At 46.0% G+C, this 15,248-nt stretch overlaps 1 protein-coding gene across 2 annotated transcripts in view; it reads right to left on the bottom strand.

The window, feature by feature from the left end:
- Positions 1-7,639: 7,639 nt before the first annotated feature.
- BDKRB2 (bradykinin receptor B2) overlaps positions 7,640-15,248 on the bottom strand; it is a 28,188-nt gene continuing 20,579 nt past the window's right edge. Inside the window, exons 1-2 of one of the 2 annotated variants that reach the window (XM_088673093.1) lie at positions 13,194-13,594; positions 7,640-11,009 (exon numbers count right to left, since the gene is read on the bottom strand). In XM_088673093.1, the coding sequence (XP_088529219.1) occupies positions 9,871-10,989 (1,119 nt within the window). In that variant the 5' untranslated portion in view covers positions 10,990-11,009; positions 13,194-13,594 and the 3' untranslated portion in view covers positions 7,640-9,870. Of the gene's footprint in view, positions 11,010-13,193; positions 13,595-15,248 lie in introns of those variants that run through there. The other variant, XM_035106595.3, reaches the window with a different exon arrangement.

Raw genomic sequence — 15,248 nt, 5'->3', positions numbered from 1 at the left:
TTCCGGGGAAAACGGGAAACTTGGCAGCTAGGAACAGTTGTAAAGTGGAGAAAGGAAACGAGGAACAGTCCTTATAAATGAGTGTGAGAACTGCTATTCATTTATAAATCCAACTACACGTTTCCAAGCAGCTGTACAAAGATTAAAAAGGTAGTTCCTGCCCGTGGAATTGCAATGCAAAAGACACAACACAACACAAAATGGGATGGGGAAAGAGGAATCTAAGATGGCTACAAAATCCACTCGATTTTTTCTGTTTATCATGTTTCCTGATCAAACCATTTCCAGACGTGCTTCTTGCTTTTCAGGGCAAGGAAAATTTCTCTTAATCTTTCGGGGCTCACTTTATGGAGGCTGCCAACTTATACCCCCCTTGCCTATATACCCCCACAAAAACACAAGTATGCATAGGAAAGCAGCAAAATAATATTAGTCTAACTAATAATCCCTGTTTGTTTATTTGGTTATTAAAAGACTAAGGATTATATTGTTAGTCTTGGATTATCAAAAGACTAACAGTTATTTTGTTAGTCATTTGATAATAATAGATTGACACATTTATTAGTGTACTACGGTACACTTAATCGGATGCAATGACACATTATCCTGAGTTGTAGGCATACATACATGTGGCTGGGGCTGGAAATACTGAGGTCAGAAGGAAACAAAATGCAAAAAATAAGCACACACAGTGATAATTTTATTAGTAGCAATTGCTATTCACCAAAACAAAACATAGTTGTTGATAACACAGACATTCTAGCATTGGTGAGCCAATGAGCACATGAAGTGTTATTTTAACATTTAAATGAAAGCTTTGAGCTGTTTCAGTCTGTCAGTAATAACACTGAGTCCTTTGATGAATTGTAATGCAGCAGTTTCATGTTACAGTCTCCCTTTGAAGTTTATTGTTCCAGTATGGCTGCCTTAAGGTCAAAGAGAAAGAGAGAAATGAGCACCAACACAGGCAAGGGGTCCAGAGAGGAAAGGAAGTTTCAGGATAGCCTGATGGTGGCTGCAAGTTTTCCCATTGCAGCTTTATATGGAAAGACTATTCAGTCAGCCTGTGCGAGAGTTGATTTTCAGATCCCAGTGCAGAAGAATGCCAGAAACTGGAGAAGGATTCATTTATCTACTCCATATAAAATATATATATCCCAGTCTTGCAACTCCTTTTCCTTCTGTCTTTGTGCTTTTTTATTTTATTTTTAAAGAAATGGAATGAGAATTGTGGATTCATTCATCATGGTCACAGACAGAAGCATTCTAGCTGAGCAGGGCAGGTTGTTGCTCACAGATGACTCACTAGAATGAGTTTCACACATCAGAGGGATTTTCTGCTCACATTCCTCAATTCCGTCCAAAAGGGTTTTCCATGTGCAAGTTGCAAAAGACTTTAACTTCAGCACTCTGTGTCTCATTTCCTCCATGTCTCAGCGACTCTGGTCTTAGGGCAAAAATAAAATAAAATCCAGGCAGAACATCAGGAGATCTAGCGTTCATTATTTTGCAGGTCAGACAGCAGTATATGTGTGTGCTGAATCATATCAGGATCACAGTGCTAGATGATCAAAATGTCACCCCTTGTAGTCGCTATTTACCCTTTGAGGGAAAGCATATAGTACTGCTATGGGTTTGCAGCCAGCCAGGGTCCCCTAAAATTCTTAGGTGCCAGGTACTGAAACTAGTGAACATGGGGTTTGATGTCAAGCCAGCTTCCCCAAGAGCTAGACTTTGAGAGGTGCAATCCACGAACAAATACAAGTGACAGCAGAGTCATTAGCTGGACAAAAGGTGAGACATTCAGCATCAGACAAGAAAGGGGGAGGCTGCCAAGATTGCAGGGTGTGTGAAACAAGTGCCTTTTCCAGGACGCTTTTGAAATGGAGGCCACAGAGGGACAGGGGGAAGGCTGGATGTCAGTGGTGTCCAAACTTTTTTCAAAGAGGGCCAGATTTGATGAAGTGAAGGGCTGTGAGGACCAACCAAAGGACCAAAGTTGTTGACCTTTTTTGGACATGCCTGCTGGATGTGAAAGGCTTCCGAGAAGATGATGGAGGAAATAGATAGAACATCTGGCAGAGGCCATGAGAGGCAGAACCATCTTGGTGCTGGCTGGAGGAAGATGCAGTGAGAGAATGGAAGCCATGATTGACTGCTGCTTCAGACCCAAGCTTCCTGAAGCTATGAGAGGGGTCATCAGGGAGGGAGGGAGATGTCTGAAGAGCCATCATAGAAACATTTCCACCTTGGTTTTTGCTCTAGGGCAGGGGTCAGCAGACTTTTTCAGCAGGGGGCCGGTCCACTGTCACTCAGACTTTGTGGGGGGCCGGACTATATTTTGAAAAAAATATATATGAACGAATTCCTACACCCCACAAATAACCCGGAGATGCATTTGAAATAAAAGCACACATTCTACTCATGTAAAAACACCAGGCAGGCCCCACAAATAACCCAGAGATGCATTTTAAATAAAAGCACACATTCTACTCATGTGAAAACACCAGGCAGGCCCCACAAATAACCCAGAGATGCATTTTAAATAAAGGCACACATTCTATTCATGTGAAAACACCAGGCAGGCCCCACAAATAACCCAGAGATGCATTTTAAATAAAAGCACACATTCTACTCATGTCACACATGCTGATTTCTGGACCGTCCGCGGGCCGGATTTAGAAGGCGATTGCGCCGCATCCGGCCCCCGGGCCTTAGTTTGGGGACCCCTGGAATAGAACCTCTAAATGTCTTAATCCAGCCCTGAGGATGCGTCAGATTTGCCCAAGAAAAACTCAGCTGTTTTAGGAGGGAGCCTGTAACTGTGTAATGAAGTAGCTGATAACCCTAATCTATGGAATGCACATTCAGTGTGCTGCATTTCCCAGAAACTTGGGTAACAACTTGGATTATGTAAAAAAAAGATGTTTTACAGCTGAAGAGCTTTGGTGTAAGGGTTAAATAAAATGGTAATCCCAAAATTTGTTGCCTTCCATAGAACACATGCCACTTAATCTAATTTGGGCAGCATTAATAAAAAAAGCTGCTATCAAATGGTTATGATAACTTTCGTTTGTGCTATTTTTTAAAGTGATCTTGCAGTCAAAGCTGAGTACCAGAATATGTTTTTCATAACGTTGGTGCAGCCATGGAATACATGAAATAATAATGGGCAGATTGCCCTTACATATGTTGTCATAAATAACCTTCCTCGCTACTGATTCCCAGATGCATCTGGATTTGGAGAGGGGTTTCCAGGTATGTAGGATGAGATACCTAGACATATTTTAGCCCCAGTATCTTTTATTATGGAAAGTAATTACTGTGTACATCTTATTAACAAATCACAATTACATCCATTTCTATTCTAAAAGCATGTTAACTCAAAAGTCAGTCCCACTGAGTGCACAAGTTCTTTCCCTCTCCCTCACACGGCGGCACTTTTCTCCTCAGGGATGGAGCAATCGTGTCCCACCCCGGGTGCCGTCAACAGCGGGAGTCGGCTCGCCCGCCTGCCCAACTCAGCAGAGCAGTGCTGTGAAGGGGGTGTTGTAGAAGGGTGCGCACCATACACTACAACCATGGGTCCACAAATATACAGAGAGGGGAACGATGCCTTGATTTAACAGGAGCCATTTTTCCTTGCCAGAGGCATAGGTCAAGACAGGGTTATCCCTTGCGCAATAGGTGAATTAATCCCCGCTTGACCGCTTGACCCCAGAGCATTACCGGAATACGCCTCGCCTCTTTTGCATAGCTATCGCCTAAGCTCTTTTACAAACTCCTCCAGGAACATACATAATAATGCCTTAACTCAGGAAGGTCTGGCGCAACAGCAATTGCGCATTTCGCACCAACCCCCCCTTCTTTATCTCTGCCCCAAGCATTTTTCCTCCCAGGAAGGAGACTTGCTGAATCTAAAATCCTTCTTTAATTCTGTCTGAATAAAGCTATGTTCTTGTATGAATTTATCTATTTCATTATATTAAGGGAACGGGTTTCTTTTAAATGTATCCTCCTATATGTGCTTCTGTAAAACTCAGACTTTCAAGTTGCTTAAACGTCATTCTAAACTGTATATATTAATATTGCTAAAGTGTAACCTTTCCCATGTCACTACTTATTGTATCTCTGTATTCCTATTATGTAACCATTAGATGTTCTTGTTTCTTTACCAAGTATCAAACCCTGTGTATTAATCTATATTATATCTTCGCATTCACCCAAGTTTCCCCATGTTAAAAGATCCTTGCAGTATCCTGTGTTTTCCCCACGCTGTGACAGTTTACCACAGTGCCATCTAGCTTGTCTAATAATAACGACACCAATACACAACTCAGTGGCACCTCTGGGAATCCCATCCTGTGAACAAATAAAATGTATGCATACTCATTATCAGGACCATCACCCCAATTGTCCTGCTAAGGTCCCCACATCGAAAAACCTATCAAACCTTTGTACTTACCTGATTACCCAACTGTCTCCCGCCTTTTTCTTGTAATTGAGTAACATTGGGAAGGAATATTATATAAAGTTGGAAGCTCCCTTTGTTCTGGGTTCTTCGCTCCATCCTGCTACATGGGTGAAGGACCCTGTTGCAACAGTTTCTTTTGTTTGGAAATAAACTGCCTTGCTTTCTAAACGTTCTGGTGTGGTCCCTGTCATTTTCCTCCGACAAGGAGCTCCGTAAATTGGTCTCCTTGTCAGGTTCTCGGACTCTTCCTGGGTCAGAACCTAGTTGTTTTCTGGGTCACCCGACCCCAAAATTTCTACAACAGCAGTTTTTGTAGAAGCAAGAAATCCAGGGGAAAGAACAGACGGAAGGGATCTCAGCACGGCAGGAATGTAAGCAACTCAATGAAGGAGATAAACAGCGAAGTGGCACCAGGCTCTGGGATTGTGTGACTTCTGAGCACTTCAACTTTACTTGAACTCTGAGAGACTGAATGGTGCAACCATGAAAGATGACAACTCCCGCAAATGGCAAAGCAAATCTGGTGATGGCGAATGGGAGGTCATCGGTCCTTGGGGAGCAGGCTTGTATGCAAGGAGAGAGATGCAAGTTTGACAGGTCTTCTACAGGTTGGAAGGAAAGTTTGCTCTGAGTTTCCCTTGTAGCCCCAGTTAGGGATGATTTCCTGTGCAAAGGAGAGCTCCAGTCACATCCCTTATCTACACCTCAAAGCATTCCTCTAAACAGGAAAACAGGAAGAGGGGAATGGTAGGGGTATGCAGATATGTAATTCCTGGGATCTGCAGAGAACAAAAGATGAGAGATAAAACTGGAATTCTACACCAAAGGCACTGCCAGGAGTCTGGCAGTGGGGTTGACAAAATAGGAAAACAAATTGTTTCTGCATCACTTTACGTGACCCTTCACTCTCACAGAATGGAGAAACATCTCCTCTGCAGACAAAGGTATCCCAAGATCATTCAGTCTGACCCAGCCAACTCTCTAAGCTACAACTCCCACCAAGTGCACCTTGGTCAAGCTTCACCGATCATCGACACAACTGATCAGACTGAATCATAGGAATACATTGTCCAGGATATAATACTACACTTAGGTGACGCCATGTCAAAGCAAGTGTTAACCCACACATTTACCTGTAATTTTCCTTATCGCATAAAGTCCGAAGTCCTGAAGAGGTGGAGTTTTACAGGGGAAGCACAAGACTTCCCAACCAACTATAATTGCCCAACCTGAATTTGCTGGCACGTAACTAAATCCCACCTGCAGAATTGTGACAGCACTTAAAGTGATGGAGAGCAGAGAAAGGAGCTTCCTTCTCAGTTTCCCTACATACAGTGGTGCATTGAGTGTTGAGAAGTTTGTCCTTAGTGGCACCCAGTAATTGAAGGAAGAGGTAGAAGGAGGAAGAGAGCCTGAAAACAGGAATGTGACTGGAGGTAATCAACAAAGCCCTCTTTAAGGATTGTTAGAATATTTTTCTTCTGCCTGAAGGGGTAAATGCAAAAGGAGTCCTTCCCAGTCTTACATGGTGATGTCAGGGGCTTATTCTCAGACCTTCTGCTTGCAAATCGTGTTCTCTGCCATCCAGCTGCCATCTTCCGGTAAGTACTGGATGTGCTCTTGAATGTCAGTTCATACAATGCAATGATGAGGATCAAAATGATGAGGGCCAGTGTGGTGTAGTGGTTAAGAGCAGTAGACTCGTAATCTGGTGAACCGGGTTTGCTTCCCCGCTCCTCCACATGCAGCTGCTGGGTGACCTTGGGCTAGTCACACTTCTTTGAAGTCTCCCAGCCCCACTCACCTCACAGAGTGTTTGTTGTGGGGGAGGAAGGGAAAGGAGAATGTTAGCCGCTTTGAGACTCCTTCAGGTAGTGATAAAGCGGGATATTAAATCCAAACTTCTCTTCTTCTTCTACATGAAATGTGTGCAGCCTATGGATCTGGGACAGGTTCCTTTAAAACTTTAGAAAAACACTTGTTCTGAAGCGATTTCTGTCGTGCATCATGGAAACCTCCAGCACAAGGTGACTGACTACCACAACACAAGCAACAGCTTTGACTATGGGAAAAACCCAACTCACCTTTTCATTTCTCAGTTCTCAGAGTGATGTGTTTCCTCAAGAGCTATGGTGGCAGTACCACTGTGTTCTGGTCATAGGTCTTTTGGCTGCAGGATGGATTTGTGATTGACGCAATCGCTTCATCCCACTTAACAACTCATACAAGGCAAGCCTGGCTGAAGAGGAGGCCTTCGTCAGAAGGCTTGCCATGTCTCCCCATCGCCAACACTGACTGTTAACATTCCTGTGCTTAGCAGTTATTCCGGGTTCAAAGATATTTGCATAAAAACAACCTGTCTTAGTTGAGAAGACTTCTTGCCTCCTTTGGAATAAAGCATTCCCAGCCGGGAACATTCACTGCATAAGAATCGTGGCTGAAATATTTCAACCATGCCTGGGGTTTTCATGAGGGAAGGGAGGAATTTCGGGAAATATTTTCCACTATAAAACTCACATAATGCCTGATGCTGGGCCAAAGAAACAACGGCTGCAAAATCTGGCCTTCTATGGTGCAGAGGCTCCTATCATTCTCGTTTTACGTGACTAGGTCAGCTCTGTATTTACACTCATGCAACTGCTGCCGTCCTGTCTCGTTTGGTTCTCTGGTAGCACATGATTCAAGCTATTAGTGTATAGCACAACCTCTATCCTGATAATAGCCAATGGCCATTGTGGTGGTGAGTGCCAATGGCCTAACCTCCAACATTCCTCAGATGAAAATAGGGACATTTCTCACTGCTCAACTGACCCTCCCCAAAGCCCATTTTTTTGTCCCATCATGCTCAGGGGGAGACACCTGGGGTTTGCAATAAATCAGGTAAGGAACACCCTGTAAGCAATGCCTCCCTCTCTCACATCCCAGTGAGGACCGAGCATGCTCAGTAGTGAGGGTTGCCAGTTGTGAGCACAAAGATGGAAACCTGAAGTGAGGTGAAATTTCCTAGAAGAAGGTGCGGCTGGTGGCTCCTGAACAAGAGCACACCTGTGAGGAAATGAGGAAAACAGCAGCACTCTTTTGCTGGTTTCCCTTTGCATTTCACTGCTGAACTAACTGCCTTTTCTCCAATCTGCTGCAGTAACAAAATAAATGCTGGACTTCCAGTTTAAGCTGCACAAGCGTTTTATTTTGTAGAAGAACGTATTTTACAATACCATACAACAAATGTCCTGATGATATATTCGTACATATGCACATTTTGGAGAACATTTCGATTATTTTGAAGTTCAGCTTGTGTCTAAAATCCTATGCAATTTAAAAAAGCACTTTCCCTGTTTTGTTTTGTTTTGTTTTGTTTTGAAGAGCCAGAGTTGTGGCTGAGCTGAGCTGAGAGCAGGCTGCAGGCTGAGAAACTGAGCCAGAGCCATGCTTGATTTGTGTTTAATTCCTAGGCTTTGACTATGGGAGAAGCAAAACCTTTTGGGGAGTTAATGTTGTGATGATGATAATAATAATAATAATGACAACAACAACAACAACAACAATTTATTATTTATACCCCGCCCATCTGGCTGGGTTTCCCCAGCCACTCTGGGCGGCTTCCAACCGAATATTAAAATACAATAATCTATTAAACATTAAAAGCTTCCCTAAACAGGGCTGCCTTCAGATGTCTTCTCAAAGTCTGGTAGTTGTTTTTCTCTTTGACATCTGGTGGGAGGGCGTTCCACAGGGCGGGGTGCCACTACCGAGAAGGCCCTCTGCCTGGTTCCCTGTAACTTGGCTTCTCGCAACGAGGGAACCGCCAGAAGGCCCTCAGCGCTGGACCTCAGTGTCTGGGCAGAATGATGTGTGTAAATAAATCATATATATCCTAAATACACCACAATGTCCGTTATCCCTCATTACAAGGAAATTCAACTCTGGCTAATCCCTGGCCTGGAACCTGTGGGATCTCTCGCCGCCCGAAGACTGGGGTGGCATGTGACAATTGCCATTTACATAGCACTTCAGAAACGGCAAAGCATTTCCCATGCATTCTCTCAGATCATCCCTGCAAGACAGGACAGCTTATTATCCTCATATTTTAGATGGGGTGGGTGGGGGACAGGACTACGACGAAGAGAATTGTGGCTTGCCTCATGCCACGCTGTCAGTGGGTGCAATATTTTAATCAGTTGACTCTCTTATCCCTTACTTTATACCCCTTTCCCCCATGTCAAGGAACTTACAGAGGAGAAACTGGTCTTGATGCACTGGTGCATTTCTGTGAGCTCAGCTTTCCATCCGTATAGAAGGGGCAATCTTTTGTGGTTGTTGAACTACAACATCCCTGACCATTGCCTATGCTAGCTGGGACTAAGGGTTTTTTGAATCCAACAATATAATAAATGCTGCAGATCCCCCCCCCCACTCCTGCAGTGGTCAATGGCTGCTGTGTCCATGGCACAAATGTGCAAATGTCCCAGGACAAAAGCGTGGGGTGCACCAGGACAGAATGTCCTAACTTTGCACCAAGACACACTTCTGGGGCTTTTTGCTGTGTATAACTCTCCCAGCCAGGAGCAATGGGGTGCTGTTCTTTGGATGAGCCCCAGAATCTCATTCCAATAATAGACATGCATATTTTCCCCTGCACAAATATCTCATCTGAATCAGGTCTCTGTGTTGCAGATCTGAGTAGCGTAGGTACCAAGAGAAGCAAGATAGAACCAAGGACCAAGATCTGGATCAATGACACACCGGGAACCACTCCTTTAGCTTGAGCAATTGCACAAGTTCAAATGATAGAAGAAGGCCCAAGACAGATCGCTCCTGGAAGTGCAAATGTATACAGAATTCAGTCCTAGAAATAAAAATAGCATTCATTCATTGGGAAGAAGAAGAAGAAGAAGAAGAAGAAGAAGAAGAAGAAGAAGAAGAAGAAGAAGAAGAAGAAGAAGAAGAGTAGTAGTAGTAGTAGTTTGGATTTGATATCCCACTTTATCACTACCCTAAGGAGTCTTAAAGCGGCTAACATTCTCCTTTCCCTTCCTCCCCCACAACAAACACTCTGTGAGGTGAGTGGGGCTGAGAGACTTCAGAGAAGTGTGACTAGTCCAAGGTCACCCAGCAGCTGCATGTGGAGGAGCAGAGACGCGAACCCGGTTCCCCAGATTACGAGTCTACCGCTCTTAACCACTACACCACTCTTAACCACTACACCACACTGGCTCTCACTGGAGCAGGTGGTCAATGCAAACTTTACAGCTGATATCTGTTTTCTCCAAAGTTTCATCAGCAATGAATTAATCCACCTGGTTCAAAATATGGGCACCATATCAAACCCTCTGCTTAAGCCTGCTACATTCAACACTTTATGTAAGCTTTTTCCTTATGGTAACAAGCAAGTGGCGCTATCGCAAATTAACGGCGGACTTTTTCCGGTGGTTTTCGACTGAAAAGGATGTCCGGAGAGTTTCCAGGGTTGTCACTATCTGGATGGATGGTGCTGCGCTAGGTCTTCTGCGGAGCATCCAACAGTAGACCTCCTTGGATTTCCTTCGGAAGTGTTTGCCTACCAGGACAAACACAATTGGGTTAAGGCAGCTGTTGCTGAAGCTGCAATAGGTGGCAATCTGGGTAGCCACATCAATGGCTTGTTCAGTCTCACAACCATGAATAACCCCGGTGCGAAACAGCGTTTCCAAGAACGTGGTGATCTGGAAAGGAAGCCAGCAGACAACGAAGAGAAGAAGGACGGAGAGAACCAAGGCGGTGGCTTTTTTCTCTGTCTGCATAGCTCTGATCTTTTGAAATGTGCTGTTTTGTAAAGTATGGATGATTTGCGCTGTGCAGTAGGTTATGACGCAGAGAGGCATCAAAAAGCCCACTGTGTTCAGCAAAGTGTTTGTGATCACTGTCCATTGCACAACTGACGGATACTGCAGAATGCAGGCGGTGATATTGTTTCCTTCGTCATTATCAAACGATCGAAAGAGGAGAGTAGGAGAGCTCAAGAACAGTGCAGAGACCCAAATGGCAAGGCAGTTCCACTTTGCACAAGAAGGCCGGCGCAGGCGTCCCAGAGACATCGTTTTCACCAAGGCCAGGTAGCGATCAATGCTCACCATCACCAGGAAGTAAATGCTGGAATACAAGTTCATATAAACGATGGCATTGATGGCTTTGCAGAGGGGGAGCCCAAACACCCAATGGAAGTTATTGCTTATCGTGATCGCCCAGAAAGGCAAACCACAGAGGAGGAGGAGGTCAGCGGCTGCTAAGTTTGCCAGGTAAACTTCGGCCACCGTGCAGCGGCTCTTGTGGAAGCAAAAAACACTGAGGACAAAGATGTTCTCCACAACTCCCACGGTGGCAAGAAACCAGAGGAACACTGGCTGGATATCAAGCAGCCATTCCCATTCCTGTGGCCAGGTGCAGGAGGAGTTGTCTGTCGTGTTGTGAGCAGACTGGCTCACCCCAGAGTTCCAGGCAGCTGTGACACCATAAAGAGCTGTGTTGTTTTCGGCCATGACGGTGGTCCACGTGGGGGCTGGAAAACAGGAAGGTAAATTTAGACCGGCCTTTGGCGCAATATGCAGAAGCTCAATATGCAATTAAAAACCAAGGGCCAGATTTTTGGGGTGCATAATCAACTAGCAGAATTCAGTGCAAGGATTTCCACCAGTGCAACAGGAGTCCTCCACACACCCTGCACCACCCCCAATCTGCTGTGGAAGGCTAGGGGACCCCATCAGAACAGGTGGAGGAGGGAATGCATAAGAGAAGCTGGGAGAAGGTTCAGCCATGTAAGGAAAGCGTTGCATTACAGCCAGGCTGGGCAGCTCATTAAAAAGATGAAAAACTGCTGCTAAGATGAAAGATGCATTTTGTTGCGGGACTGCTAGCGCCGAGACATTTGAGATTGATCAGGGTTTGTAGGCTAGGTCCCCACACGGCGATGTGTTGTGCATAGGTGACACACTCCCAGCCGGCTGTCAGTGTCAGAAAGGGACAGGCATCTATCAAAAAGAGAACACTGTGAACAAGCCTTGAGACAACCTTTTTAAATGTACTGCAATGGCCTTCTCTAAGCAGGCTGGCTGGGGCTGATGGAAGCAGCGGTTAACCCAGGGGTGGGAGAAACTGGACCCTGCTGGCAGTGCAGGCCGGGGGGGGGGGGGGAGAGAGAGAGAGAGAGAGAGAGCGGCACACAAATCATCTATGATTTGTATGATGTGTGGTGACGCACCACCACCGCTGCCACGATGAGATCAAACGCAGGAGTAGTTTCCTTTACCTCTCATGGTAAAGATGTGCTGTAAAGTGGTTTTTCCCCCAGGGGGAGGGCAGCAATACAGCTCCTTGCCAAGGGCACAAGGGACCCTAGGTATGTCTCTAGATGGGAGTTGCGTGTGGAGTGGAGACCCTTTAACCTAGGCCTAGAAATAAATTCAGACATGACTCAGATTTTTGGTTTGGTTTTTGGCAGCATTTAGGCCACCACTTTATTGATTAAAAATCAAGTGAGTGGTTGCATAGGCTCTGGTTCCAAAAGCTACCTAGCGTAGCACTGACTCAGGGCACACCATGAGTCAGCAGTCGGGTCCACACCTGGGACGGGGAACCTGACTAGCGCCAGGCCTGATTCCCCCATGTGTGCCCAGAACTCTGAAGAGGGCACAACCCCGCTTGGGGGAATACCTACCAGAAGTCCAATGGATTCCTTTAAGAGGAATACCTGTGGATAGGGTGGTAAGGGACCATTCCACCCCTATCAGCATGAACCAGAGCCTATCCGCCAACCTTACAAGTTGTGACGAATTGCTACGCGGCAGGCGAAACCCAAGTGGCAACAGCCAATCAGCCAAGTGGGGAAAATTCCTGCCGTGCCCCTGTCCCAATGACAGATGACGCACGACAGCATAGCAAAGTCAAGCGAAAGCCCTAAAATTAGGGAGCGGAGGGCGGGTGTTCCGATGCACGAAGCCAGAGGAGAAGGCTCTCTATGGACATGTGCAGCGTTTAAATAGTGGTCCACCTGACTCTTTGATTGGCATGCCCTCAGCCCAATTGCACCCTGTCAGATGGACCACCAATAGGGTGTTTTGGCTGCTCCAATTGTCCCCGCCCCAACACCTAGACATGGTTGTCGGGCCCACCACAATGCGTGCTCTCTCTTGCAGGGAGGACCCAACTTGTAGAACAAAACATATGGAAGGCACCATTTTCAGGAAGGCACGCCTGCACATAGCTGTGAATCAAAAGCTGCTGTGCTGCAGCCATTTAGCTAACTATGCTGTCACTACTTCCTCCTTCTCTTGGGGCATGAAACATCCCCCGGATGCTTGCTTTAGGTGGGAGAATGTTAAGTGGCCTTGAAGGCACTTCCTTTCCCAGAAGCCAGGAAGAGAGAGGCATTGCCAGGAAAAGTGAATAGCAGGCAGCCAAGTTTTGTGCCCAATTTTGGGTGCAATTCAGAGTTCTGGCCTTAAGCTTTAAAGCCCCAAACAACTGGGGTCCAGATTACCAGTGGGCCAATTCCACCCATTTGCTCTTCTTGAGTGTCCACCGTCAGTTAGGTTGGAACACAAAATGGGCAGGGCCTTATTGATGGTGGCCCCAAAGCCACATAAGTCCTTTCCAGTGGACTTCTGGTTTGCGCCTTCGATTATGGCATTTAGAAGTCTCTCCTCTTCACAACTGCGCAGAACTGACAATGTAAATAATTTCATACCTGCAAAGTGCCCCAGAAAAAACGGGACATCCTGTTTTTCCCACAAAGGATCACTGCAGCCATTTTGGGTGCCACGATTTTGGGCTGCACTTTCACTCCAAAAAAGTGCTCCTGGTCAAAAGAGTATAGCAAGTTTCCATTTGCTACCATGCTGCAGTCACATGTGCCTTAAAAAGTGGTATCAAAGTGCATTCACAGCACCTTGAACCTATTATTGATATAAGTCTGTCTCTGCCATTAACCAGACAGAAAAGAAAGTACGAGCAGACATTTTGGGGAATCACACAGGCTATAAAAGAAACCAGAGAGGACAGATGCAAAGCAGGCAGTTCTGCTGCTGTTCATTATTTCATGGAAGAGAGAATTACAATAATTGCAGCATTCCTTGGCCTTATATCACCTGCTGAAATTCTTTCTTCTGCACAAATATTAAATGCACAATGTCCCTTTGCATCTTGTCTCCTTCTAAAACAAACAGATTTACCGAAGCATGTAAACAGTCCTAGCAGCTTGCAACCCCCCTTCCCCCCCTCCTAGTCAAATATTTCAATTTAATTCCTTTTGGTAACTGGAAAAACTTTGAGGATTTTAAACAGTACATAAAACTAAGTGGCACATACTTTTTTTTAAAAAAAATGCTGCTTACTAAAACTAAATCCAAAGAAACACATTGCATGCGATCACTATTGATTTGGGGGCAACTAACGCTGGACAAATTTATTAGTAGCAAAAGAAAGACAGCTGTCGTGTGCACGAGAGGCTCTCCTCTCTTGCTTATTTATGGCAACATAACAATGACAAAGGAAATGGAAGGAGAATCCTTTGACAGTTCCGTGCAGCGCAACTGCATCAACCACGTACTAATGGCAGGATGCTTTCACACACTAAATATACCAAGGATTGGGCGTGGGATGCAGTCCAGCATTTCCTGGACAGAAAACTGAGAATTTTGCCTGGACAGAAAACTGAAAATTCTTCACTGGATTGTTTTTGGTACCTGAGGGATTTTCTCCCCTAAGTACCTTTAGTTCTTCTGCACACCTCGGGGTTCTACCTGATAGCTTATTTGTATGCAAAGTGTGTTGGGTTCAACAAATGTATCCCGTCAGTGCAAAGATTTCCACTTGCATAACGGTGCTCTCTCCAGAGGCGGAGCTAGCTGCTATGCACCCGGGGGGGTGGGCCATGGGGGTGGGGGCGAGCATCCCATGGGGACAGGGTGAGTGTCCCAGGGGGACGCTGTGGCAAGCATCCCAGGGGGCGAGACACCCATGGGGGCAGAGAGAGCCGCCCATGGCGGGCTGCTTCCTGGGTGGCAGAGTGGGAGGGAGCCACACCGCTTTGCCAGCAGCCTTCCTCCCCTTTTCCTTTTGATAGCTCTTGGGAGTCTCCCCCCCCCCGGAAGCAGCGCAGGAGCAGGGGACAATGGCGCGCCGCCTGCCCGTGACTCCCAAGCCTCCCTTGAGCTGTCAAAATGAAGGGGGAAGGGGGGAAGGCCGCTGGCAAAGTGCGGCAGCTCCGGCCCTTCCCTCGACGGCTCGGGATAGGCTTGGGAGTCGCGGGCAGGCGGAGCACCAAATGTCACCCCCCTCGGTGATGACACGCGGGGCAGACCGCCCCCACTGCCCCCTTCCTCTTCCCCAGGTCTCTCCCTCCCCCATGCTCTCTCCCTCCCCCAATCTGCTCCAGAGAGTTGGGGCAACAGATTTAGGGGACATGTGGGGGGAGAAGAGGAGGGGGCAGCATCCTGTTGCACAAGCAGAAATCCTTGCGCTGATTGAACATTCATGTACATGGGATACAACCCAAGTTTTGGGGAGTGTAAGGATTGGTGCCCCAAGAATGAGTTTTTAATTCATAAGTATAGGATTAACCACATGTGTTCCATTTCGTTACTAATATAAGATGACAAATCACCTCTCAGTTTCTATTATCTGTTGTTTCAACACGAGGATGGCTGAAGTGAATTAAGGAGCAACCAGTTTCCACACCAGCAAACAGACAATGCTTTTCTCATTAATTGTTTTCTCTCGTGTCTTTATGCCTTTCCCCTGT

The sequence above is a fragment of the Zootoca vivipara genome, chromosome 1 (assembly GCF_965207765.1).
Source record: "Zootoca vivipara chromosome 1, rZooViv2.hap1.1, whole genome shotgun sequence".
NCBI lineage: Eukaryota > Metazoa > Chordata > Lepidosauria > Squamata > Lacertidae > Zootoca > Zootoca vivipara.
This window is presented reverse-complemented; position numbering and strand designations above follow the sequence as displayed.